This window comes from Carcharodon carcharias, assembly GCF_017639515.1.
Source record: "Carcharodon carcharias isolate sCarCar2 chromosome 39 unlocalized genomic scaffold, sCarCar2.pri SUPER_39_unloc_3, whole genome shotgun sequence".
NCBI classification, from domain to species: domain Eukaryota; kingdom Metazoa; phylum Chordata; class Chondrichthyes; order Lamniformes; family Lamnidae; genus Carcharodon; species Carcharodon carcharias.
In genome coordinates, this window is record NW_024470836.1 from 796356 (window position 1) to 823855 (window position 27500).

Consider the following 27500-nt stretch of genomic DNA (forward strand, 5'->3'; position numbering starts at 1 on the left):
GGGGTCCAGCACTCCGAGGGGAAGCTCCGCCAGTCGGGGATGAGCCAGGCGGCTGAAGCCAAACTGCAGGTGCGGAAGCGGATGCTGAGAGGGTAACTGGGAGGCGAGGGAGCCCTACCTGACCTGTACCCGACCACCCCCTGCCCCACATCCCCCCTCCTCCTCTACCACACGCCCCATCCCTCTGCAAATGCTGCCATCGTGGCACCAGAACCCCTCTGCCCCGAGGGTGGCCGGACAGCCCAGCTACTTGACTGGGGGTGGCATCACCCGACTTAGAGAGCCTCGTTCCCATTCTCTGTGGGGTGGGGGGGGGGGGTGCGTGGGGGGCAAAGGTGAGGGGGTGAGGCAGTGGAGGTCAGGGCATTCTCAAATCAGAGAGGGAGCCCGATGCATCTCCTTGACCTTGGGCCCCTCCCTCAATCCTGGGAGGGAGTCACGAGGGTCCGGAGTCCAACCAGACCTGGAACACGGGAGCAGGTGGTGAACTGAGAGGCTTATCCAGTGGCCCTCTAGAGCAGGGAGAGAAGTAGACCGATTCTGAGGAGACCACATATCCCATCTGACTCTCTCTCTCCCCGCCCTCTCTCTCTCTCTCTCTCCGTCCACCCTCTTGCTCTCTCTCTGTCTGCCCGCTCGCGCCCCCTCTCTCTCTCCGTCTGCCCGCTCGCGCCCCCTCTCTCTCTGTCTGCCCGCTCGCGCCCCCTCTCTCTCTCTGTCTGCCCGCTCGCGCCCCCTCTCTCTCTCTGTCTGCCCCCACGCGCCCTCTCTCTCTCTGTCTGCCCGCCCGCGCCCTCTCTCTCTCTCTGTCTGCTCGCTCGCGCCCTCTCTCTCTCTCTGTCTGCCCGCTCGCGCCCTCTCTCTCTCTCCGTCTGCCCGCTCGCGCCCCCTCTCTCTCTGTCTGCCCGCTCGCGCCCCCTCTCTCTCTCTGTCTGCCCGCTCGCGCCCCCTCTCTCTCTCTGTCTGCCCCCACGCGCCCTCTCTCTCTCTGTCTGCCCGCTCGCGCCCTCTCTCTCTCTCTGTCTGCTCGCTCGCGCCCTCTCTCTCTCTCTGTCTGCCCGCTCGCGCCCTCTCTCTCTCTCTGTCTGCCCGCTCGCGCCCTCTCTCTCTCTCTGTCTGCCCGCTCGCGCCCTCTCTCTCTCTCTGTCTGCCCGCTCGCGCCCTCTCTCTCTCTGTCTGCCCGCTCGCGCCCTCTCTCTCTCTCTGTCTGCCCGCTCGCGCCCTCTCTCTCTCTCTGTCTGCCCGCTCGCGCCCTCTCTCTCTCTCTGTCTGCCCGCTCGCGCCCTCTCTCTCTCTCTGTCTGCCCGCTCGCGCCCTCTCTCTCTCTCTGTCTGCTCGCTCGCGCCCTCTCTCTCTCTCTGTCTGCCCGCTCGCGCCCTCTCTCTCTCTCTGTCTGCCCGCTCGCGCCCTCTCTCTCTCTCTGTCTGCCCGCTCGCGCCCTCTCTCTCTCTCTGTCTGCCCGCTCGCGCCCTCTCTCTCTCTCTGTCTGCCCGCTCGCGCCCTCTCTCTCTCTCTGTCTGCCCGCTCGCGCCCTCTCTATCTCTCTGTCTGCCCGCTCGCGCCCTCTCTATCTCTCTGTCTGCCCGCTCGCGCCCTCTCTCTCTCTGTCTGCCCGCTCGCGCCCTCTCTCTCTCTCTGTCTGCCCGCTCGCGCCCTCTCTCTCTCTCTGTCTGCCCGCTCGCGCCCTCTCTCACTCTGTCTGCCCGCTCGCGCCCTCTCTCTCTCTCTCTCCGTCCATCTGCTTGCTCTCTCTCTCTGTCTGCCCGCTCGCGCCCTCTCTCTCTCTCTCTCTGTCTGCCCTCTCGCGCTCTCTCTCTCTCTCCGTCCCCCCGCTTTCTCTCTCTCTCTCCGTCCCCCCGCTTTCTCTCTCTCTCTCTCCGTCCCCCCGCTTTCTCTCTCTCTCTCCGTCCCCCCGCTTTCTCTCTCTCTCTCTCCGTCCCCCCGCTTTCTCTCTCTCTCTCCGTCCACCCGCTCGCGCTCTCTCTCTCTCTCTCTCCCCATCCGCCCGCGCTCTCTCTCTCCGTTCGCCCACTCTCTCGCTCTCTCTCTCTCCGTCCGCCCACTCGCTCTCTCTCTCTCCGTCCGCCCGCTCGCTCTCTCTCTCCGTCCGCCCGCTCGCTCTCTCTCTCCGTCCGCCCGCTCGCTCTCTCTCTCCGTCCGCCCGCTCGCTCTCTCTCTCCGTCCGCCCGCTCGCTCTCTCTCTCCGTCCGCCCGCTCGCTCTCTCTCTCTCCGTCCGTCCGCCCGCTCGCTCTCTCTCTCTCCGTCCGCCCGCTCGCTCTCTCTCTCTCCGTCCGTCCGCCCGCTCGCTCTCTCTCTCTCCGTCCGCCCGCTCGCTCTCTCTCTCTCCGTCCGCCCGCTCGCTCTCTCTCTCTCCGTCCGCCCGCTCGCTCTCTCTCTCTCCGTCCGCCCGCTCGCTCTCTCTCTCTCCGTCCGCCCGCTCGCTCTCTCTCTCTCCGTCCGCCCGCTCGCTCTCTCTCTCTCCGTCCGCCCGCTCGCTCTCTCTCTCTCCGTCCGCCCGCTCGCTCTCTCTCTCTCCGTCCGCCCCGCTCGCTCTCTCTCTCTCCGTCCGCCCGCTCGCTCTCTCTCTCTCCGTCCGCCCGCTCGCTCTCTCTCTCTCCGTCCGCCCGCTCGCTCTCTCTCTCTCCGTCCGCCCGCTCGCTCTCTCTCTCTCCGTCCGCCCGCTCGCTCTCTCTCTCTCCGTCCGCCCGCTCGCTCTCTCTCTCTCCGTCCGCCCGCTCTCTCTCTCTCTCTCCGTCCGCCCGCTCGCTCTCTCTCTCTCTCTCGCCCGCTCGCTCTCTCTCTCTCGCCCGCTCGCTCTCTCTCTCTCCGTCCGCCCCGCTCGCTCTCTCTCTCTCCGTCCGCCCGCTCGCTCTCTCTCTCTCCGTCCGCCCGCTCGCTCTCTCTCTCTCCGTCCGCCCGCTCGCTCTCTCTCTCTCCGTCCGCCCGCTCGCTCTCTCTCTCTCCGTCCGCCCGCTCGCTCTCTCTCTCTCCGTCCGCCCGCTCGCTCTCTCTCTCTCCGTCCGCCCGCTCGCTCTCTCTCTCTCCGTCCACCCGCTCGCTCTCCCTCTCTCTCTCCGTCTGCCCGCTCACTCGCTCTCTCTCCATCCCCCCGCTTCCTCTCTCTCTCTCCGTCCCTCCGCTTTCTCTCCCTCTCTCTCTCTCCGTACCCCCCGCTCTCTCTCTCTCTCCGTCCCCCTGCTCTCTCTCTCTCTCCGTACCCCTGCTCTCTCTCTCTCTCTCTCCGTACCCCCGCTCTCTCTCTCTCTCTCTCTCTCTCTCTCTCCGTCCACCTGCTCTCTCTCTCTCTCCGTCCCCCCGCTCTCTCCGTCCCCCCGCTCTCTCCGTCCCCCCCGCTCTCTCCGTCCCCCCCGCTCTCTCCGTCCCCCCCGCTCTCTCCGTCCCCCCCGCTCTCTCCGTCCCACCCGCTCTCTCCGTCCCCCCCGCTCTCTCCGTCCCCCCCGCTCTCTCCGTCCCCCCCGCTCTCTCCGTCCCCCCCGCTCTCTCCGTCCCCCCCGCTCTCTCCGTCCCCCCCGCTCTCTCTGTGCCTTCCTTCACCCCCACCCTGACAGGTCTCCTCTGGGAGCCTCTGGATTTGCTCTGGGAGCCACTCCGAGACTGAGGTGATGGTCCTCGACGCCACGCGGGCGAACCACGTGCTGGATCACTTCACCATCGCCAACTGCCGGATCCTCTGCATTGCCAGCGTGCCAGGTAGGGCTATTTGACTGGGTGGGGCATCGCCTGTCTCTCCTTTCCTTCCCCCACCTCTGTGCACACAAACTTGGTGATTGGCGTGGGGAGAGCGATTCCCCTCTCATAAGGTGCCCCCCACGAAATATTCTGAAACTCCCCATGACCAGCATAGCTACATAAATCTCCCTCCGACAGTGCAGCACTCCCTCAGTACTGGCTCCGGGAGGGAGGGGGGAGTGTCGGCCTGCGTGATGGAGCGAGTGCTGACACCCTCGATGCTTGGCCCCTCAGAGGTGAGGCCCGGGTGTGTTCCGGACCCCTCCTCCTTGATGCCAGGGCCCTGGTATGAACCAGCGCCGAACGGGGGTGAGGATCGAGCTGTGTTTTTGTTGTAGTGTCTCCCGGATACACCTCGAGCAGGTCCCTCAATCGTACCCGTGTTTCAGCTCACCCCGGCGCACAAGAGGAGAGGGAACCGAGCTGGCGCCAGGCAGCGGCCTCCAGAGACCCAGCCTCCCATGGGCACACCAGCGCGGAGCCGACAGTATGGCTGGGATCCCAGAGCGGCAGGTGAGTAGAGATCAGTCCTCGGTAATTCGGAGAAGCCCAGGGTCATGCTTCGGGGTCCTGGGTTCAATTCCGCCCCCCCCCCAGGGCGGGTAGTGGAGTTTGAATTCAATAAAAATCGGGAATTAATCATCTAAAGATGACCATGAAGGTATCATCGGTTGTGGTAAAAAAAAAAAAATCCATCTGGTTCACGAATGCCCTTTAGGGTGGTTAAATCTGGCCTCCTTACCCGGTCTGGTGTACATGTTACTCCAGACCCACAGCCCCTTGTGGCTAATGCTTAAACAGCCTCTGAACAAGGGCAATTAAGGGTGGGAAATAAATGCCGGACCAGCTGGACACACCCTGCATCCCACAAACAAATCATTTCTTTTTAAAGTCCCAACGGACTCAAACCCCTTCCCATTCATTCCCACCGTACACAATCCCAACGGACTCAAACACCTTCCCATTCATTCCCAGTGTACACAATCCCAATCCCAAACCCCTTCCCGTTCACTCCCACTGTACACAATCCCAATGTCCCAAACCCCTTCCCGTTCACTCCCACTGTACACAATCCCAATGGACCCAAACCCCTTCCCATTCCCTCCCACTGTACACAATCCCAATCCCAAACCCCTTTCCATTCGCTCCCACTGTACACAAGCCCAATCCCAAACCCCATCCTGTTCACTCCCACTGTACACAATCCCAATCCCAAACCCCTTCCCCTTCACTCCCACTGTACACAATCCCAATCCCAACCCCTTCCCGTTCACTCCCACTGTACGCAATCCCAATCCCAAACCCCATCCTGTTCACTCCCACTGTACACAATCCCAATGGACCCAAACCACTTCCCATTCACTCCCACTGTACACAATCCCAATCCCAAACCCCTTCCTGTTCACTCCCACTGTACACAATCCCAATCCCAAACCCCTTCCCCTTCACTCCCACTGTACACCATCCCAATGGACCCAAACCCCTTCCCGTTCACTCCCACTGTACACAATCCCAATCCCAAACCCCTTCCTGTTCACTCCCACTGTACACAATCCCAATCCCAAACCCCTTCCCGTTCACTCCCACTGTACACAATCCCAATCCCAAACCCCTTCCCATTCACTCCCACTGTACACAATCCCAATCCCAAACCCCTTCCCGCTCACTCCCACTGTACACAATCCCAATCCCAAACCCCTTCCCCTTCACTCCCACTGTACACAATCCCAATGGACCCAAACCCCTTCCCGTTCACTCCCACTGTACACAATCCCAATCCCTAACCCCTTCCCGTTCACTCCCACTGAACACAATCCCAATGGACCCAAACCCCTTCCCGTTCACTCCCACTGTACACAATTCCAATCCCAAACCCCTTCCCGTTCACTCCCACTGTACACAATCCCAATCCCAAACCCCTTCCTGTTCACTCCCACTGTACACAATCCCAATGGACCCAAACCCCTTCCCGTTCACTCCCACTGTACACAATCCCAATCCCAAACCCCTTCCCGTTCAATCCCACTGTACACAATCCCAATCCCAAACCCCTTCCCCTTCACTCCCACGGTAAACAATCCCAATCCCAAACCCCTTCCCAATCAATTCCATTGTACACACCCAATACCAAACACCTTCCCGTTCACTCCCACTGTACACAATCCCAATGGATCCAAACCCCTTCCCAATCACTCCCACTGTACACAATCCCAATGGACCCAAACCCCTTCCCGTTCACTCCCACTGTACACAATCCCAATGGACCCAAACCCCTTCCCGTTCACTCCCACTGTACACAATCCCAATGGACCCAAACCCCTTCCCATTCACTCCCACTGTACACAATCCCAATCCCAAACTCCTTCCCGTTCACTCCCACTGTACACCATCCCAATGGACCCAAACCCCTTCCCGCTCACTCCCACTGTACACAATCCCAATCCCAAACTCCTTCCCGTTCACTCCCACTGCGCATAATCCCAATGGACCCAAACCCCTTCCCGTTCACTCCCACTGTACACAATCCCAATGGACCCAAACCCCTTCCCCTTCAATCTCCCAGCTCATGGCAAGAAGCTGCTGTGAGGCATGCTGTGGTTGAATAGCATGCAGCGTAAACACGGCCATGTCAGGTGATATCCCAGGAGGGTTCGAGTAGAAGTCCCTGAGGGTTTGATGGTTTGGGGAGGAGTCGAGTGAGTATTTGAATGAAGATTGATGATTCTCCGCTCCCCGTCTCTCTCTCTCTCCCTCTCTCTATCTCCATCCCTCTGTCCATCCCACTCTCTCCCTCAACCTGTCCCCCTTTTCGCTCTCACTTTCTTGCTGTGTCTCTCCCTCCCTCTCTCTCTGTCACTCTCCCTCTCTATCTGTCACTCTCCCTCTCTCTCTGTCACTCTCCCTCTCTCTCTGTCACTCTCCCTCTCTCTCTGTCACTCTCCCTCTCTCTGTCACTCTCCCTCTCTCTGTCACTCTCCCTCTCTCTGTCACTCTCCCTCTCTCTCTGTCACTCTCCCTCTCTCTCTGTCACTCTCCCTCTCTCTCTGTCACTCTCCCTCTCACTCTGTCACTCTCCCTCTCTCTCTGTCACTCTCCCTCTCTCTCTGTCACTCTCCCTCTCTCTCTGTCACTCTCCCTCTCTTTCTCTGTCACTCTCCCTCTCTTTCTCTGTCTCTGTCTTTCTCTCTCTGTCACTCTCCCTCTCTCTCTGTCACTCTCCCTCTCTCTCTGTCACTCTCCCTCTCTCTCTGTCACTCTCCCTCTCTCTCTGTCTCTCTTTCTGTCTGTCTGTCTCTCTTTCTGTCTGTCTGTCTCTCTCTCTCTCTGTCTGTCTCTCTCTCTCTCTCTCTGTCTCTCTCTCTCTCTCTGTCTCTCTCTCTCTCTCTGTCTGTCTCTCTCTCTCTGTCTGTCTCTCCCTCTCCGTCTGTCACTCTCCCGCTCCGTCTGTCCCTCTCCCGCTCCGTCTGTCCCTCTCCCGCTCCGTCTGTCCCTCTCCCTCTGCGTCTGTCACTCTCCCTCTGCGTCTGTCACTCTCCCTCTCCGTCTGTCACTCTCCCTCTGTCCGTCTGTCACTCTCCCTCTGTCCGTCTGTCACTCTCCCTCTGTCCGTCTGTGTCTCCCTCTGTCCGTCTGTGTCTCCCTCTGTCCGTCTGTGTCTCCCTCTGTCCGTCTGTGTCTCCCTCTGTCCGTCTGTCTCTCGCTCTGTCCGTCTGTCTCTCGCTCTGTCCGTCTGTCTCTCGCTCTGTCCGTCTGTCTCTCGCTCTGTCCGTCTGTCTCTCGCTCTGTCCGTCTGTCTCTCGCTCTGTCCGTCTGTCTCTCGCTCTGTCCGTCTGTCTGTCGCTCTGTCCGTCTGTCGCTCTGTCCGTCTGTCGCTCTGTCCGTCTGTCGCTCTGTCCGTCTGTCGCTCTGTCCGTCTGTCGCTCTGTCCGTCTCTCTTTCTCTGTCTCGTACTGCAGGTTGTTTCTCCACCTGACCGACTGCTGTCGAAGACGGTGTCTGCACCTAGTCCAACTGGCCGAGTGTGTCCACAGCATCGTGTGAGTACTGGGTGGGGTAGGTGAGGGGGCGGGGACAGCGGTGTGTGTGAGTGGGGGTGAGGGGGTGGGGACAGCGGTGTGTGTGAGCGGGGGTGAGGGGGTGGGGACAGCGGTGTGAGTTGGGGGGAGGGTGCGGGAATGGCGGCAGAGAATGAGAGACAACTGAACCCAATTTGCTTCTCTTACCCAACTTGGCACCTTCACCCCACTTCCTCTACCCCCCCCACTTCGTCCCCCCTCCCCCCCTCCGCCTCCCCCCCTCACAGGTACACCGGAGGATTTGTGGTGGTAACTCTGGGGAACGGAATGTTAGAAATCTTCCACAGGAACCCAGGTACGGGACCCACTCACCCCCTAACCCTAACCCCACCCCCCAACCCCACCCCCCAACCCCACCCCCTAACCCCACCCCCTAACCCCACCCCCTAACCCCACCCCCTAACCCCACCCCCTAACCCCACCCCCCAACCCCACCCCTAACCCCACCCCCTAAACCCCCACCCCCTAAACCCCACCCCCTAACCCCCACCCCCTAACCCCACCCCCTAACCCCCACCCCCTAACCCCCACCCCCTAAACCCCCACCCCCTAACCCCCACCCCCTAACCCCCACCCCCTAAACCCCACCCCCTAACCCCCACCCCCTAACCCCACCCCCTAACCCCCACCCCCTAACCCCACCCCCCAACCCCACCCCCCAACCCCACCCCCCAACCCCACCCCCTAACCCCACCCCCTAACCCCACCCCCTAACCCCACCCCCCAACCCCACCCCCCAACCCCACCCCCCAACCCCACCCCCTAACCCCACCCCCTAACCCCACCCCCTAACGCCACCCCTAACCCCACCCACCCCTAACCCCACCCCCTAACCCCACCCCCTAACCCCACCCCCTAACGCCACCCCCTAACGCCACCCCCTAACGCCACCCCCTAACGCCACCCCCTAACCCCACCCCCTAACCCCACCCCCTAACCCCACCCCCTAACCCCACCCCCTAACCCCACCCCCCAACCCCACCCCCCAACCCCACCCCCTAACCCCACCCCCTAACCCCACACCCCACCCCCTACCCTAACCCCACCCCCTCCCCTAACCCCACCCCCTAACCCCACCCCCTAACCCCACCCCCTAACCCCACCCCCCAACCCCACCCCCCAACCCCACCCCCCAACCCACCCCCCAACCCCACCCCCCAACCCCACCCCCCAACCCCACCCCCCAACCCCACCCCCCAACCCCACCCCCCAACCCCACCCCCTAACCCCACCCCCTAACCCCACCCCCTAACCCCACCCCCCAACCCCACCCCCTAACCCCACCCCCTAACCCCACCCCCTAACCCCACCCCCTAACCCCACCCCCTAACCCCACCCCCTAACCCCACCCCCCCAACACCCCACCCCTAACCCCACCCCTAACCCCACCCTAACCCCACCCCTAAACCCCACCCCCTAAACCCCCACCCCCTAAACCCCCACCCCCTAAACCCCCACCCCCTAAACCCCCACCCCCTAAACCCCACCCCCTAACCCCCACCCCCTAAACCCCCACCCCCTAACCCCCACCCCCTAACCCACCCCCACCCCCCTAACCCCCACCCCCCTAACCCCCACCCCCCTAACCCCACCCCCCTAACCCCACCCCCTAAACCCCCACCCCCTAAACCCCCACCCCCTAACCCCACCCCCTAACCCCACCCCCTAACCCCCACCCCTAACCCCACCCCCTAACCCCCACCCCCTAACCCCCACCCCCTAACTCCCAGCCCCTAACCCCACCCCTAATCCTAACACCCTGACCCTAACCCCCTCACCCCACCTTCTAACCCCCTAACTCTAACCCCACACCCCACCCCCTAACCCCCACCCCCTAACCCCCACCCCCTAACCCCCACCCCCTAACCCCCACCCCCTAACCCCCACCCCCTAACCCCCCACCCCCTAACGCCACCCCCTAACCCCACCCCCTAACCCCCACCCCCTAACCCCCACCCCCTAACCCCCACCCCCTAACCCCCACCCCCTAACCCCCACCCCCTAACCCCCACCCCCTAACGCCACCCCCTAACCCCACCCCCTAACCCCCACCCCCTAACCCCCACCCCCTAACCCCCACCCCCTAACCCCCACCCCCTAACCCCCACCCCCTAACCCCCACCCCCTAACCCCCACCCCCCAACGCCAACCCCCAACCCCACCCCCCAACCCCACCCCCCAACCCCACCCCCCAACCCCACCCCCCAACCCCACCCCCCAACCCCACCTCCCAAACCCCACCCCCCAACCCCACCCCCCCACCCCACCCCCTAACCCCACACCCTAACCCCACCCCCTAACCCCACCCCCTAACCCCACCCCCTAACCCCACCCCCTAACCCCACCCCCTAAGCCCACCCCCTAAGCCCACCCCCTAAGCCCACCCCCTAACCCCAACCCCCAACCCCAACCCCAACCCCCTAACCCCACCCCCTAACCCCACCCCCTAACCCCACCCCCTAACCCCACCCCCTAACCCCACCCCCTAACCCCACCCCCTAACCCCCCACCCCCTAAACCCCCACCCCCTAAACCCCCACCCCCTAAACCCCCACCCCCCTAACCCCCTAACCCCCACCCCCTAAACCCCCACCCCCTAACCCCCACCCCCTAACCCCCACCCCCTAACCCCCACCCCCTAACCCCCACCCCCCTAACCCCACCCCCCTAACCCCACCCCCGTAACCCCACCCCCCTAACCCCCACCCCCTAAACCCCCAGCCCCTAACCCCCACCCCCTAACTCCCAGCCCCTAACCCCACCCCTAATCCTAACCCCCTGACCCTAACCCCCTCACCCCACCTTCTAACCCCCTAACTCTAACCCCACACCCCACCCCCTAACCCCCACCCCCTAACCCCCACCCCCTAACCCCCACCCCCTAACCCCCACCCCCTAACCCCCACCCCCTAACCCCCACCCCCCTAACACCCACCCCCCAACGCCAGCCCCCAACGCCACCCCCCCTACCCCACCCCCCTACCCCACCCCCCTAAGCCTAACCCCCTAACCCCCAACCTCTCACCCCCCTAACCCCCAACCTCTCACCCCCCTAACCCCCAACCTCTCACCCCCCTAACCCCCAACCTCACCCCCCTAACCCCCAACCTCACCCCCCTAACCCCCAACCTCACCCCCCTAACCCCCAACCTCACCCCCCCACCCCATACCAACACACACCCCCACCCCAACCCCCCGACCAACACTCGAGTCCCACTCACCATGGCTGAATACGCAGCCCCTTCTCTGTCCCCCTGTCCCCCTGTCCCCCTGTCCCCCTGTCCCCCTGTCCCCCTGTCCCCCTGTCCCCCTGTCCCCCTGTCCCCCTGTCCCTCTGTCCCTCCCTCTCCCTCTCTCTATTTCTCTCTCTCTCTCCCTCACACACTCACTCACTCACTCACTCCCTCCCTCCCTCTATCCCTCTGTCTGCCTGTCTCTAGACCTCTCCCGCCCTCTCTCCCTCCCTCTCTCCCGCCCTCTCTCCCGCCTCCTCTCTCCCGCCTCCTCTCTCCCGCCCTCTCTCTCCCGCCCTCTCTCCCGCCCTCTCTCCCCTCCCTCTCTCCCGCCCTCTCTCCCCCTCTCTCCCGCCCTCTCTCCCGCCCTCTCTCCCTCCCTCTCTCCCTCCCTCTCTCCCTCCCTCTCTCCCTCCCTCTCTCCCTCCCTTTCTCCCTCTCTCCCTCCCTCTCTCCCGCCCTCTCTCCCGCCCTCTCTCCCGCCCTCTCTCCCGCCCTCTCTCCCGCCCTCTCTCCCGCCCTCTCTCCCTCCCTCTCTCCCTCCCTCTCTCCCTCCCTCTCTCCCTCCCTCTCTCCCTCCCTCTCTCCCTCCCTCTCTCCCTCACTCTCTCCCTCCCTCTCTCCCTCCCTCACTCCCGCCCTCTCTCCCGCCCTCTCTCCCGCCCTCTCTCCCGCCCTCTCTCCCGCCCTCTCTCCCGCCCTCTCTCCCGCCCTCTCTCCCGCCCTCTCTCCCTCCCTCTCTCCCTCCCTCTCTCCCTCCCTCTCTCCCTCACTCTCTCCCTCACTCTCTCCCTCCCTCTCTCCCTCCCTCTCTCCCTCCCTCTCTCCCTCCCTCTCTCCCTCCCTCTCTCCCTCCCTCTCTCCCTCCCTCTCTCCCTCCCTCTCTCCCTCCCTCTCTCCCTCTGTCTGCCTGTCTCTAACCCTCTCCCTCTCCCTCTCGCTCTCTCTCTCCCTCACTCTCACACAGACGGGACTTGGGACCTGACGGGTCATCGCTCTCTCGACCTGGGGCCCCCCCGGCATTCAGTGCGCTGTGTGGTCTCTGTCTCCGACGGGGTCTGGTGTGGATACAGGAACCGGGTCTACATCATCAACCTGAAACACCTCAAAATCCAGGTGAGGGTAAAGTCTGATGGGGACAGTGTGGAGGGAGATTTACTCTGTATCTTACCCTGTGCTGTACCTGTCCTGGGAGTGTTTGATGGGGACAGTGTAGAGGGAGATTTACTCTGTATCTAATCCCGTGCTGTACCTGTCCTGGGAGTGTGTGATGGGGACAGTGTAGAGGGAGATTAACTCTGTATCTAACCCCGTGCTGTACCTGTCCTGGGAGTGTTTGATGGGGACAGTGTAGAGGGAGATTTACTCTGTATCTAACCCCGTGCTGTACCTGTCCTGGGAGTGTTTGATGGGGACAGTGTAGAGGGAGATTTACTCTGTATCTAACCCCGTGCTGTACCTGTCCTGGGAGTGTTTGATGGGGACAGTGTAGAGGGAGATTTACTCTGTATCTAACCCCGTGCTGTACCTGTCCTGGGAGTGTTTGATGGGGACAGTGTAGAGGGAGATTTACTCTGTATCTAACCCCGTGCTGTACCTGTCCAGGGAGTGTTTGATGGGGACAGTGTAGAGGGAGATTTACTCTGTATCTAACCCCGTGCTGTACCTGTCCTGGGAGTGTTTGATGGGGACAGTGTAGAGGGAGATTTACTCTGTATCTAACCCCGTGCTGTACCTGTCCTGGGAGTGTTTGATGGGGATAGTGTAGAGGGAGATTTACTCTGTATCTAACCCCGTGCTGTACCTGTCCTGGGAGTGTTTGATGGGGACGGTGTAGAGGGAGCTTTACTCTGTATCTAACCCCGTGCTGTACCTGTCCTGGGAGTGTTTGATGGGGACAGTGTAGAGGGAGATTTACTCTGTATCTAACCCCGTGCTGTACCTGTCCTGGGAGTGTTTGATGGGGACGGTGTAGAGGGAGCTTTACTCTGTATCTAACCCCGTGCTGTACCTGTCCTGGGAGTGTTTGATTGGGACAGTGTAGAGGGAGATTTACTCTGTATCTAACCCCGTGCTGTACCTGTCCTGGGAGTGTTTGATGGGGACGGTGTAGAGGGAGCTTTACTCTGTATCTAACCCTGTGCTGTACCTGCCCTGGGAGTGTGTGATGGGGACAGTGTAGAGGTATCTTTACTCTGTATCTAACCCCGTGCTGTACCTGTCCTGGGAGTGTTTGATGGGGACGGTGTAGAGGGATCTTTACTCTGTATCTAATCCCGTGCTGTACCTGTCCTGGGAGTGTTTGATGGGGACAGTGTAGAGGGAGATTTACTCTGTATCTAACCCCGTGCTGTACCTGTCCTGGGAGTGTTTGATGGGGACAGTGTAGAGGGAGATTTACTCTGTATCTAACCCCGTGCTGTACCTGTCCAGGGAGTGTTTGATGGGGACAGTGTAGAGGGAGATTTACTCTGTATCTAACCCCGTGCTGTACCTGTCCTGGGAGTGTTTGATGGGGACAGTGTAGAGGGAGCTTTACTCTGTATCTAACCCCGTGCTGGCCTCATTCTCTGCATGTGTCCGTCCGCTGTAGAAATGGTTCGAGGTGACTCCCCACCCGGAGAGACAGGTCCGACACCTGGCCGGTCAGGATGAGGGGGTCTGGGTGTCGGTCAGGTTGGAGTCGGTGCTACGCCTGTTCCACACTCACTCAGCACAGCTGCTGCAGGAGGTCAATATCCAGCCTTTTGTCACTAACATGTTTGGTGAGTGTGCCCGACCTGGTGGGGAAGGGTTCGAGTGTGTGTGTGTGTGTGTGTGTGACCTCTGCCCCAGTCTCGGCTCATCCACTCATCCTCGTCCTGTGCCTCCGTTCTCCCCCCCTTCCTGACTCGATTGTTCCCATCCCCTCCTCCCAGTCCTCGCTGAACCGACACCGAGTCCCGGTCCAGCAACACTTCGAAAGTCAAATTCTCATCCTCCTGTTCAAACCCCTCCCTCACCACCTCCCTCCCTATCTCTGTAACCTCCTCCAGCTCCTACAATTCGCATCCTCCTGTTCAAACCCCTCCCTCACCCCCTCCCTCCCTATCTCTGTAACCTCCTCCAGCCCCTACAATTCTCATCCTCCTGTTCAAACCCCTCCCTCCCTCCCTATCTCTGTAACCTCCTCCAGCCCCTACAATTCTCATCCTCCTGTTCAAACCCCTCCCTCACCCCCTCCCTCCCTATCTCTGGAACCTCCTCCAACCCCTACAATTCTCATCCTCCTGTTCAAATCCCTCCCTCAACCCCCTCCCTCCCTATCTCTGGAACCTCCTCCAACCCTCCGAGATCTCTGCGCTCCCCTGATTCCGGCCTCTCGAGCATCCCCCTGATTCCCATCGCCCCGCCATTGGCTTCCGAGTCTACGCTCTGGAATTCCTTCCCTGAAGCTCTCCACCACTCTCTCTCTCTCTCTCTCTCCCCTCCTTTAAGACGGTCTTTCCAACCCCGCTGTGTGTCCGACGTTTCGGTCACCTCTCCCTAATATCTCCCCTTCTGGCTCCGGGTCAAGTTAGGTTGGATAATCGATCCTGTGGGAAGGCCTTAGGGACGTGTAACTTGGTGACGGGGGGTTCAACGTGAGGGCTGGTGTGTGGATGTGGCCGGGGGTGGGTGTCGGCGTCGGTGCTGGTGTGCTTCCCTGTGAGTGACGCCCCATCCGCTCTTCTGTTTGCCAGGTTCGCGGCCCCCTGGTCTCTCCCTACTCCAGGTGACGGCCCTGTCCGTGATCTGCGAGCGGCTGTGGATCGGGACAGGGACCGGGTTCATCGTCTCGGCGCCCCTTTCGGCCGGTGAGTGCTCCGCGCTCGGTGCTCGCGGTTTGCTTCCGTGGCGGCTTATACCCGGCGAGAAACCCCACCTGCTGGCTTAGCCTGTAATCTCTTGAGCCGAGCCCCCCGGGGAACAGGGCCCAGGTGTTCACAATGCGCGATCCCTGCCAGCTCCCCGCGCTGAGAAGTCCTCGGCTGCAGGGTAACGGGAGGAGGAGGTGGGGGGGGCGTTGGTGGGGGGGTGGGGGGGGGTTGGGGTGGGGGGTGTTGGTGGGGGGTGTGGGGGGAGGGGCGCGGCGGCGAGAAGCAGTGCCCCATCTCTGTCTCAACTCCGCCCTCTCTTCGACAGAGCTGGCGGCCGGTTCGATTCCGAAAATCAGCAACGGCGCTCCTGCTGGCCAGGAGGACCCACTGCAGGGGGTAGCGGTGCCCTCCACCATCCCATACTGCGCCATGTCCTTGGCCCAGATCTGTTTCCATGGACATCGAGATGCTGTGAGATTCTTTGTGTCAGTTTCAGGTGAGTCACTCTTGGTTAAGGATGGGGTCGGATTTTGTCCCTTTTGCCCTAAGGCTGCGTCTTTGTCGGGCTGGTTACAGTACAGGGAGGGGTGGTGGTGGTGGGGGGGTGGGGGTTGCAGTTCAGCCTGTGCATCTATGCTGGACAGGAGGAGCAGGAGTCGGCCACTCGGCCCCTCTAACCTGCTCCCCCATCCAATAACATCGTGGCTGATCCGATTGTCACCTCAACCCCACATTCCTGCCTCCCCTCCCCCCCCCGATAACCTGTCACCCCCCTTGTGAATCCAAAATCTACCCACCCCGGCCTTCAAAATATTCAAAGTCTCTGCTTCCACCTCCTGTTGAGGGAGAGAGTTCCAAAGACTCACCGCCCTCGGAGAGAGAACATTTCCCCCCATCTCTGTCCTAAATGGGCCACCCCTTATTTTTAAACAGTGACCTCCCCCTCTCCCCTCGTTCTAGATTCTCCCACAAGAGGAAACCTCCTCACCACATCCCCCCCCTGTCCAAGACCCCTCAGGATCTTAAAGGTTTCAATCAAGTCGCCTCCCACGCTTCTAAACTCCAGCGGATACGAGCCTAACCTGTCCGACCTTCCCTCATAAAACAGGCCGCGCATTCCCGGTGTCAGTCTGGTAAACCTTCCCTGAACTGCTCCCAATACAGTTACATCCTTCCTTAAATAAGGAGACCAATACTGTTCACAACACTCCAGATGTGGTCTCACCAGTGCCCTGTCCAACTGAAGCATAACCTCCCTACTTTTGTATTCAATTCCCCCTCACAATAAACAATAATATTCTATTAGCTTCCTAATTACTCGCTGTACCTGCACACTAACCTTTTGTGACTCATGCATTAGGACACCCAGATCCCTCTGTACCTCAGAGCTCTGCAATCTCTCACCATTCAGATAATACTCTTCACACTAACCTTTTGTGATTCATGCACTAGGACACCCAGATCCCTCTGTACCTCAGAGCTCTGCAACCTCTCACCATTTAGATAATACTCTTCACACTAACCTTTTGTGATTCATACACTAGGACACCCAGATCCCCCTGTACCTCAGAGCTCTGCAATCTCTCACCATTTAGATAATACTCTTCACACTAACCTTTTGTGATTCATACACTAAGACACCCAGATCCCTCTGTACCTCAGAGCTCTGCAACCTCTCACCATTCAGATAATACTCTTCTTTTGGATTCAATACCATCATGGCTGATCTTGGGCTTCAACTCAATTTTCCCTCCCGCTCCCCATGTCCCTAATTCCCACCCCCACCCCCACCCCCCAAGACCCAAAATCTGTCTATCCCCAGCCTTAAACGTACTCAACGACGGAGCACCCACAACCCCTCTGGGCTGGCGAGTTCTCAAGACTCACAGCCCCCTTTTTGAGTGAAGATGTTTCTTCTCCTCTTCCTCAGTCCCAAACGATCGGCCCCCTCCTCCCGAGACTGTGCCCACCCACCCCCCACCCCCCATCCCCCAACCCCGTGTTTTAGATTCCCCCCGGCCGGCGGGAACAATCTCTCAGTGTCCACCCTCTCGAGCCCCCTCCAGGGTTTTGTAGCTTCCCATGAGATCTCCCCCTCGTTCTTCCAAACCCCGGAGAACATGAACCCAATTTACCCAGCCTCTCACCGGAGGATAACTCCCCCGGTGACCAATCTGGTGGACCCCGGCTGTACCACCTCCGATGCAAGTGCGTCCTTCCTTAACTGCGGAGACCAAGACTGCGCCCAGCGTTCCAGATGTGACCTGGCCAAAACCCTGTCCGATTGTAACGAGGCTTCTTCATTCTGTACTCCTGCCACCCCCCCCACCGCCTTACAATAAAGGCCCGCTCACCATCTCCCTTCCCAGTTGCTTGCTGCACCCACACACTAACTTTCTACAGGCCTTGTACCAACGCTCCCAAGTCTACCGCAACATCAACACTCCTCAGTTCCTCACCCTCCTGAATGAGTGACCCACTCCCCTCGTCCTCTCCCTGACCACTCTCCCCTTCCAGAGAGCGATCCAATCCCCTCTCCACCGCCTCGATTGACCCTGTCTCCCCCACACTCTCAGACAGTGCGTTCCAGACCCTAACCACTCGATTGACCCTGTCTCCCCCACACTCTCAGACAGTGCGTTCCAGACCCTAACCACTCGATTGACCCTGTCTCCCCCACACTCTCAGACAGTGCGTTCCAGACCCTAACCACTCGATTGACCCTGTCTCCCCCACATTCTCAGACGGTGCGTTCCAGATCCTAACCACTCGATTGACCCTGTCTCCGCCACACTCTCAGACAGTGCGTTCCAGATCCTAACCACTCGATTGACCCTGTCTCCCCCACACTCAGACAGTGCATTCCAGATCCTAACCACTCGATTGACCCTGTCTCCCCCACACTCTCAGACAGTGTGTTCCAGACCCTAACCACTCGATTGACCCTGTCTCCCCCACACTCTCAGACAGTGCGTTCCAGATCCTAACCACTCGCTGGGTGAAAAAGTTTCTCCTCCTGTCTCTATTGCTTCCTTTCCCAATCCCCTTAACCTGTGTCCTCTCTGGTTCTCCATCCTTCCGCCAATGGGAACAGTTTCTCCCTCTCCACTCTGTTCTGGACCCCTCACATTTTTGAACACCTCGATCGAGTCTCCTCTCGACCTTCTCTTCCCCAAGGAGAACAGTCCCAACTTCTCCAATCTCTCCCCGCGAACTGAAGTTCCTCATCCCTGGAACCATTCTCGTCAATCTTTTCCACGCTCTCTCCAACCCCCTCACATCCTTCCTAAAGTGCGGAGCCCAGAACTGGACACAACACCCCAGCTGAGGCTGAACCTGTGCCTTATACCAGCTCAACACACCCTCCCTGCTCTTGTACTCTCTGCCCCTATTAATAAAGCCCAGGATACTGTCTGCTTTATCACCCGCTCTCTCTCAACCTGACCGGCCACCTCCAACGATTTATTCGGGTGTAACCCCCAGCTCCCTCTGCCCCTGCCTCCCCCCTTTAGAATTGCGCCCTGTGTTAGTCTGACCTTTCTGCATTCTTCCTACCCCAACGAGTCACTTCGCACTTCTCCGCACGGAACTGCGTCTGCCGCTTGCCTGCCCACCCCAACAGCCTCTCGGTGCCCAGCCGAAGTTCTACAGCTGCACCCTCCCATTTGTCGGGGCTTTATAAGCGCCCGATTACTGAGCACAGTCCTGCAGGCAGTAATACACCCCGTCTCTCTCTCTCTCTCTCTCTCGCTCCAGTCAGTGGCCCAGCCAGTCAGAGAGTTGGAGTAGCAGCTGACAGAGCCTCACCTCCTCCGAGTGAAGAGGAGACGACAGTCTTGGTTGTAAGCGGAGGTGAGGGTTACATCAACTTTCGGATCGGTGAGTGTCGGTCACATTTAGTGCGATTGTGAGGGGAGACGGGAGTCATTCGGTCCCCCTGTGGGTGAGGGTGGGTGGGTACCCGAGGGGAGAGGGGAGTCTCGGTCTCTGTGGGTGAGGGTGGGTGGGTACCGAGGGGAGACGGGGGTCTCTCTGTCCCCCTGTGGGTGAGGGTGGGTGGGTACCGAGGGGAGACGGGGGTCTCTCTGACCCTGTGGGTGAGGGTGGGTGGGTACTGAGAGGAGAGGGGAGTCTCTCTGTCCCCCTGTGGGTGAGGGTGGGTGGGTATCGAGGGGAGACGGGGGTCTCTCTGACCCTGTGGGTGAGGGTGGGCGTGTACTGAGGGGAGACGGGGGTCTCTCTGACCCTGTGGGTGAGGGTGGGTGGGTACTGAGAGGAGAGGGGAGTCTCTCTGACCCTGTGGGTGAGGGTGGGTGGGTACCGAGGGGAGACGGGGGTCTCTCTGACCCAGTGGGTGAGGGTGGGTGGGTATTGAGGGGAGTCTCTCTGTCCCCCTGTGGGTGAGGGTGGGTGGGTACCGAGGGGAGACGGGGGTCTCTCTGACCCTGTGGGTGAGGGTGGGCGGGTACCGGGGGGAGACGGGAGCCTCTCTGACCCTGTGGGTGAGGGTGGGTGGGTACCGAGGGGAGACGGGGGTCTCTCTGACCCAGTGGGTGAGGGTGGGTGGGTACCGGGGGGAGACGGGAGTCTCTCTGACCCTGTGGGTGAGGGTGGGCGGGTACCGGGGGGAGACGGGAGTCTCTCTGACCCTGTGGGTGAGGGTGGGCGGGTACCGAGGGGAGACGGGGGTCTCTCTGACCCTGTGGGTGAGGGTGGGTGGGTACCGAGGGGAGACGGGAGTCTCTCTGACCCTGTGGGTGAGGGTGGGCGGGTACCGGGGGGAGACGGGGGTCTCTCTGACCCAGTGGGTGGGTACCGAGGGGAGTCTCTCTGACCCTGTGGGTGAAGGTGGGTGGGTATCGAGGGGAGACGGGAGTCTCTCTGACCCTGTGGGTGAGAGTGGGTGGGTACCGGGGGGAGACGGGGGTCTCTCTGACCCTGTGGGTGAGGGTGGGCGGGTACCGGGGGGGAGACGGGGGTCTCTCTGACCCAGTGGGTGAGGGTGGGTGGGTATCGAGGGGAGACGGGAGTCTCTCTGACCCTGTGGGTGAGGGTGGGTGGGTATTGAGGGGAGACGGGGGTCTCTCTGACCCAGTGGGTGAGGGTGGGTGGGTATCGAGGGGAGACGGGGGTCTCTCTGACCCAGTGGGTGAGAGTGGGTGGGTACCGAGGGGGGAGGGGAGTCTCTCTGACCCTGTGGGTGAGGGTGGGTGGGTATCGAGGGGAGTCTCTCTGTCCCCCTGTGGGTGAGGGTGGGTGGGTACCGAGGGGAGACGGGGGTCTCTCTGACCCTGTGGGTGAGGGTGGGTGGGTATCGAGGGGAGACGGGGGTCTCTCTGACCCAGTGTGTGAGGGTGGGCGGGTACCGGGGGGAGACGGGAGTCTCTCTGACCCTGTGGGTGAGGGTGGGTGGGTACCGAGGGGGGAGGGGAGTCTCTCTGACCCTGTGGGTGAGGGTGGGTGGGGATCGAGGGGAGACGGGGGTCTCTCGGTCCCTGTGGGTGAGGGTGGGTGGGTACCGAGGGGGGAGGGGAGTCTCTCTGACCCTGTGGGTGAGGGTGGGTGGGTATCGAGGGGAGTCTCTCTGTCCCCCTGTGGGTGAGGGTGGGTGGGTACCGAGGGGAGACGGGGGTCTCTCTGACACTGTGGATGAGGGTGGGCGGGTACCGAGGGGAGACGGGGGTCTCTCTGACCCTGTGGGTGAGGGTGGGTGGGTACCGGGGGGAGACAGGGGTCTCTCTGACCCTGTGGGTGAGGGTGGGCGGGTACCGGGGGGGAGACGGGACAAGCTCTGACCCCTGGCCGGTGTGTAAACCTGTGCTGCTTTCGGTCCCGGTTGTAGGCGAGGCCGGTGAGACTTACCGCGGGACCCCAGCAATGCTGAAATCCGAACGCAGCCACCTGGTCGTCTCGAGGGTGAGAACCTGAACCCAGCCTCCCGGGATCGTGCTGCACCCACCCGCCGGCACTGACGCACCTCCCTCGGTGTCTGTGGCAAGCCGTCGGGGGCCCTGTACCCCACAGCCTGCCACCCTCAGGATCAAATCGACCCTTCTCTCCCCCACCCCCGACTCTCCCCGAGGAAGCCGTTGCAAACTCCGACCTCGCGAGTGACGGCAGAGCTGGTGGAGTGGAGGGGGCGATGCACGCTACAGTCGAACAGCTGCTCCCTCCCTCCCTTCACAAGTCAAGGTGTCTCTTCAGGAGCACGGGGGTCCAATCGATGATGATGCTGCTGCTCGTCCCTTCTGTCTCGGAGAGAGAGAGAGAGAGTGATGATTATTTTTTTTTTAAAAATCTGACCTGATCTATTTTCTCAATAAATCGAATCGAGTGATTTGCGATCTTGTGAAATTGTGGTCCCTCTGTCGAACTGTCACTCCCTCCGCACCGTCCCCATCAAACACGCCCCAGGGCAGGTACAGCATGGGGTTAGATACAGAGTAAATCTCCCTCTACACCGTCCCCATCAAACTCTCCCAGGACAGGTACAGCACGGGGTTAGATACAGAGTAAATCTCCCTCCACACTGTCCCCATCAAACACTCCCAGGACAGGTACAGCACGGGGTTAGATACAGAGTAAATCTCCCTCCACACTGTCCCCATCAAACACTCCCAGGACAGGTACAGCACAGGGTTAGATACAGAGTAAATCTCCCTCTACACCGTCCCCATCAAACTCTCCCAGGACAGGTACAGCACGGGGTTAGATACAGAGTAAATCTCCCTCTACACTGTCCCCATCAAACACTCCCAGGACAGGTACAGCAAGGGGTTAGATACAGAGTAAATCTCCCTCCACACTGTCCCCATCAAACACTCCCAGGACAGGTACAGCACAGGGTTAGATACAGAGTAAATCTCCCTCCACACTGTCCCCATCAAACACTCCCAGGACAGGTACAGCACGGGGTTAGATACAGAATATAGCTCCCTCTACACCGTCCCCATCAAACACTCCCAGGACAGGTACAGCACGTGTTAGATACAGAGTAAATCTCCCTCTACACTGTCCCCATCAAACACTCCCAGGACAGGTACAGCACGGGGTTAGATACAGAGTAAATCTCCCTCTACACCGTCCCCATCAAACACTCCCAGGACAGGGACAGCATGGGGTTAGATACAGAGTAAATCTCCCTCCACACTGTCCCCATCAAACACTCCCAGGACAGTTACAGCACGGGGTTAGATACAGAGTAAAGCTCCCTCTACACCGTCCCCATCAAACACTCCCAGGACAGGTACAGCACGGGGTTAGATACAGAGTAAATCTCCCTCTACACCGTCCCCATCAAACACTCCCAGGACAGGTACAGCACGGGGTTAGATACAGAGTAAATCTCCCTCTACACCGTCCCCATCAAACACTCCCAGGACAGGTACAGCACGGGGTTAGATACAGAGTAAATCTCCCTCTACACCGTCCCCATCAAACACTCCCAGGACAGGTACAGCACGGGGTTAGATACAGAGTAAATCTCCCTCTACACTGTCCCCATCAAACACTCCCAGGACAGGTACAGCACGGGGTTAGATACAGAGTAAAGCTACCTCTACACTGTCCCCATCAAACACTCCCAGGACAGGTACAGCACGGGGTTAGATACAGAGTAAATCTCCCTCTACACCGTCCCCATCAAACACTCCCAGGACAGGTACAGCACGGGGTTAGATACAGAGTAAAAGCCTCCCTCCCTATCTCTGTAACCTCCTCCAGCCCCTGCAATTCTCATCCTCCTGTTCAAATCCCTCCCTCACCCCCTCCCTGTTTCTGGAACCTCCCACAACCCTCCGAGATCTGAGCTCCTCCGATTCCGGCCTCTTGAGCCCCTCCCCCACTCCGATTCCCATCGCTCCACCATTGGCGGCCAGGCCCTCAGCTGCCTGGGGGAGGGAGTGGGGGGGCGGCGGGTGGGTCTCCCGAAGCTCTGGGATTCCCTTCCTCAACCTCTCCTGCTCTCTCCTTTTCAGACCCTCCTTAAAACCTCCCTCTCTGACCCCTCGTGGGGCTCGGAGTGGGGTCAAGAGTATTGTTTAATCGCTTCCTGTGAAGAATCGCGGGGACTCTTGGGGGGGTAAAGGCGCTATAGAAATGCAGTTTTGTTCCGCCGATGTTTTGAGGGGGAAAGACCCTTTCTAACTGATAGTGAAGCTGTTGCACTGTCGGGGAGCAGCAGGTTCCTGTTTCACATCGGAACAGGGCCTGTTTCGAGAGAGAGTTGGTACAGGGGAGAGTTTCAGCCACAGGATCCACAGGGACTGGCGATAGCAGGTGTTCGGGCAGAGTCTGTTAGAGAGGTTTATGCAGCACCTCCCTCCCCCTGCACAGTCTCCCTCAGTCCCCCGCCCCTCGACACCCACCCACCCACCTTCTCCCCGTCTCCCTCAATCCCCACCTTCTCCCCGTCTCCCTCAATCCCCACCAACCCACCTTCTCCCCGTATCCCTCAATCCCCACCTTCTCCCCGTCTCCCTCAATCCCCACCAACCCACCTTCTCCCCGTCTCCCTCAATCCCCACCTTCTCCCCGTCTCCCTCAATCCCCACCAACCCACCTTCACCCCATCTCCCTCAGTCCCCACCTTCTCCCCGTCTCCCTCAATCCCCACCAACCCACCTTCTCCCCGTCTCCCTCAATCCCCACCTACCCACCTTCTCTCCGTCTCCCTCAATCCCCACCTACCCACCTTCTCCCCGTCTCCCTCAATCCCCACCTACCCACCTTCTCTCCGTCTCCCTCAATCCCCACCTACCCACCTTCTCCCCGTCTCCCTCAATCCCCACCTACCCACCTTCTCTCCGTCTCCCTCAATCCCCACCAACCCACCTTCTCCCCGTCTCCCTCAATCCCCACCTTCTCCCCGTCTCCCTCAATCCCCACCAACCCACCTTCTCCCCGTATCCCTCAATCCCCACCTACCCACCTTCTCCCCGTCTCCCTCAATCCCCACCAACCCACCTTCACCCCATCTCCCTCAGTCCCCACCTTCTCCCCGTCTCCCTCAATCCCCACCTTCTCCCCGTCTCCCTCAATCCCCACCTTCTCCCCGTCTCCCTCAATCCCCACCAACCCACCTTCACCCCATCTCCCTCAGTCCCCAGCTTCTCCCCGTCTCCCTCAATCCCCACCAACCCACCTTCTCCCCGTCTCCCTCAATCCCCACCTTCTCCCCGTCTCCCTCAATCCCCACCAACCCAACTTCTCCCCGTCTCCCTCAATCCCCACCTTCTCCCCGTCTCCCTCAATCCCCACCAACCCACCTTCTCCCCGTCTCCCTCAATCCCCACCTTCTCCCCGTCTCCCTCAATCCCCACCAACCCACCTTCACCCCATCTCCCTCAGTCCCCACCTTCTCCCCGTCTCCCTCAATCCCCACCAACCCACCTTCTCCCCGTCTCCCTCAATCCCCACCTTCTCCCCGTCTCCCTCGATCCCCACCTTCTCCCCGTCTCCCTCGATCCCCACCTTCTCTCCATCTCCCTCAATCCCCACCTATCCACCTTCTCACCGTCCCCCCTCGATCCCTACCTACCCACCTTCTCCCCGTCCCCCCTCGATCCCTACCTACCCACCTTCTCCCCGTCTCCCTCGATCCCTACCTACCCACCTTCTCCCCGTCCCCCCTCGATCCCTACCTACCAACCTTCACCCCGTCTCCCTCAATCCCAACCTTCACCGTCTCCCTCAATCCCCACCTACCCACCTTCTCTCCGTCTCCCTCAATCCCCACCTACCCACCTTCACCCCGTCTCCCTCAATCCCCACCTACCCACCTTCACCGTCTCCCTCAATCCCCTACCCACCTTCTCCCTCAATCCCCACCTACCCACCTTCTCTCCGTCTCCCTCAATCCCCACCTTCTCCCCGTCTCCCTCGATCCCCACCTTCTCCCCGTCTCACTCGATCCCCTCCTCCCCACCTTCTCCCTCGATCCCCTCCTCCCCACCTTCTCCCTCGATCCCCTCCTCCCCACCTTCTCCCCGTCTCCCTCGATCCCCACCTTCTCTCCATCTCCCTCAATCCCCACCTATCCACCTTCTCCCCGTACCCCCTCGATCCCTACCTACCCACCTTCTCCCCGTCCCCCCTCGATCCCTACCTACCCACCTTCTCCCCGTCTCCCTCGATCCCTACCTACCCACCTTCTCCCCGTCCCCCCTCGATCCCTACCTACCCACCTTCTCCCCGTCCCCCCTCGATCCCTACCTACCCACCTTCTCCCCGTCCCCCCTCGATCCCTACCTCCCAACCTTCACCCCGTCTCCCTCAATCCCAACCTTCACCGTCTCCCTCAATCCCCACCTACCCACCTTCTCCCTCAATCCCCACCTACCCACCTTCTCTCCGTCTCCCTCAATTCCCACCTACCCACCTTCTCTCCGTCTCCCTCAATCCCCACCTACCCACCTTCACCCTGTCTCCCTCAATCCCCACCTATCCACCTTCTCCCCGTCCCCCCTCGATCCCTACCTACCCACCTTCACCCCGTCTCCCTCAATCCCCACCTACCCACCTTCTCCCCGTCCCCCCTCGATCCCTACCTATCAACCTTCACCCCGTCTCCCTCAATCCCCACCTACCCACCTTCACCGTCTCCCTCAATCCCCACCTACCCACCTTCTCTCCGTCCCCCTCAATCCCCACTTACCCACCTTCTCCCCGTCCCCCCTCGATCCCTACCTACCAACCTTCACCCCATCTCCCTCAATCCCCACCTACCCACCTTCACCCTGTCTCCCTCAATCCCCTACCCACCTTCTCCCTCAATCCCCACCTACCCACCTTCTCCCCGTATCCCTCAATCCCCACCTACCCACCTTCTCCCCATCTCCCTCAATCCCCACCAACCCACCTTCACCCCATCTCCCTCAGTCCCCACCTTCTCCCCGTCTCCCTCAATCCCCACCAACCCACCTTCTCCCCGTCTCCCTCAATCCCCACCTTCTCCCCGTCTCCCTCAATCCCCACCAACCCACCTTCTCCCCGTCTCCCTCAATCCCCACCTTCTCCCCGTCTCCCTCAATCCCCACCAACCCACCTTCTCCCCGTCTCCCTCAATCCCCACCTTCTCCCCGTCTCCCTCAATCCCCACCAACCCACCTTCACCCCATCTCCCTCAATCCCCACCTTCTCCCCGTCTCCCTCAATCCCCACCAACCCACCTTCACCCCGTCTCCCTCAATCCCCACCTTCTCCCCGTCTCCCTCGATCCCCACCTTCTCCCCGTCTCCCTCGATCCCCACCTTCTCTCCATCTCCCTCAATCCCCACCTATCCACCTTCTCACCGTCCCCCCTCGATCCCTACCTACCCACATTCTCCCCGTCCCCCCTCGATCCCTACCTACCCACCTTCTCCCCGTCTCCCTCGATCCCTACCTACCCACCTTCTCCCCGTCCCCCCTCGATCCCTACCTACCAACCTTCACCCCGTCTCCCTCAATCCCAACCTTCACCGTCTCCCTCAATCCCCACCTACCCACCTTCTCTCCGTCTCCCTCAATCCCCACCTACCCACCTTCACCCCGTCTCCCTCAATCCCCACCTACCCACCTTCACCGTCTCCCTCAATCCCCTACCCACCTTCTCCCTCAATCCCCACCTACCCACCTTCTCTCCGTCTCCCTCAATCCCCACCTTCTCCCCGTCTCCCTCGATCCCCACCTTCTCCCCGTCTCCCTCGATCCCCTCCTCCCCACCTTCTCCCTCGATCCCCTCCTCCCCACCTTCTCCCTCGATCCCCTCCTCCCCACCTTCTCCCCGTCTCCCTCGATCCCCACCTTCTCTCCATCTCCCTCAATCCCCACCTATCCACCTTCTCCCCGTACCCCCTCGATCCCTACCTACCCACCTTCTCCCCGTCCCCCCTCGATCCCTACCTACCCACCTTCTCCCCGTCTCCCTCGATCCCTACCTACCCACCTTCTCCCCGTCCCCCCTCGATCCCTACCTACCCACCTTCTCCCCGTCCCCCCTCGATCCCTACCTACCCACCTTCTCCCCGTCCCCCCTCGATCCCTACCTCCCAACCTTCACCCCGTCTCCCTCAATCCCAACCTTCACCGTCTCCCTCAATCCCAACCTTCACCGTCTCCCTCAATCCCCACCTACCCACCTTCTCCCTCAATCCCCACCTACCCACCTTCTCTCCGTCTCCCTCAATTCCCACCTACCCACCTTCTCTCCGTCTCCCTCAATCCCCACCTACCCACCTTCACCCTGTCTCCCTCAATCCCCACCTATCCACCTTCTCCCCGTCCCCCCTCGATCCCTACCTACCCACCTTCACCCCGTCTCCCTCAATCCCCACCTATCCACCTTCTGCCCGTCCCCCCTCGATCCCTACCTACCCACCTTCACCCCGTCTCCCTCAATCCCCACCTACCCACCTTCTCCCCGTCCCCCCTCGATCCCTACCTATCAACCTTCACCCTGTCTCCCTCAATCCCCACCTACCCACCTTCACCGTCTCTCAATCCCCTACCCACCTTCTCCCTCAATCCCCACCTACCCACCTTCTCTCCGTCCCCCTCAATCTCCACTTACCCACCTTCTCCCCGTCCCCCCTCAATCCCTACCTACCCACCTTCACCCCGT

General features: G+C 60.8%; 1 protein-coding gene across 1 annotated transcript; it reads left to right on the forward strand.

Moving 5' to 3' along the window:
- Positions 1-6: 6 nt before the first annotated feature.
- Positions 7-21253, forward strand: LOC121274970 (C-Jun-amino-terminal kinase-interacting protein 4-like). The gene is made up of 11 exons (XM_041182348.1): positions 7-69; positions 3571-3712; positions 4141-4264; positions 7708-7788; positions 8055-8122; positions 12028-12176; positions 13654-13825; positions 14783-14896; positions 15225-15395; positions 18656-18778; positions 20742-21253. Exons 1-11 carry the CDS (start codon positions 40-42, stop codon positions 20825-20827), a joined length of 1260 nt encoding a protein of 419 aa, XP_041038282.1. The 5' UTR covers positions 7-39; the 3' UTR covers positions 20828-21253.
- Positions 21254-27500: the final 6247 nt, after the last annotated feature.

Excerpts from the sequence above, each read along its gene's own strand:
- LOC121274970 (XM_041182348.1), top strand. The coding sequence starts at position 40 with ATGAGCCAGGCGGCTGAAGCCAAACTGCAG. Across the intron at positions 14,897-15,224 it reads CTCGGCGCCCCTTTCGGCCG|AGCTGGCGGCCGGTTCGATT; the intron begins GTGAGTGCTCCG and ends TCTCTTCGACAG. Across the intron at positions 15,396-18,655 it reads ATTCTTTGTGTCAGTTTCAG|TCAGTGGCCCAGCCAGTCAG; the intron begins GTGAGTCACTCT and ends CTCTCGCTCCAG.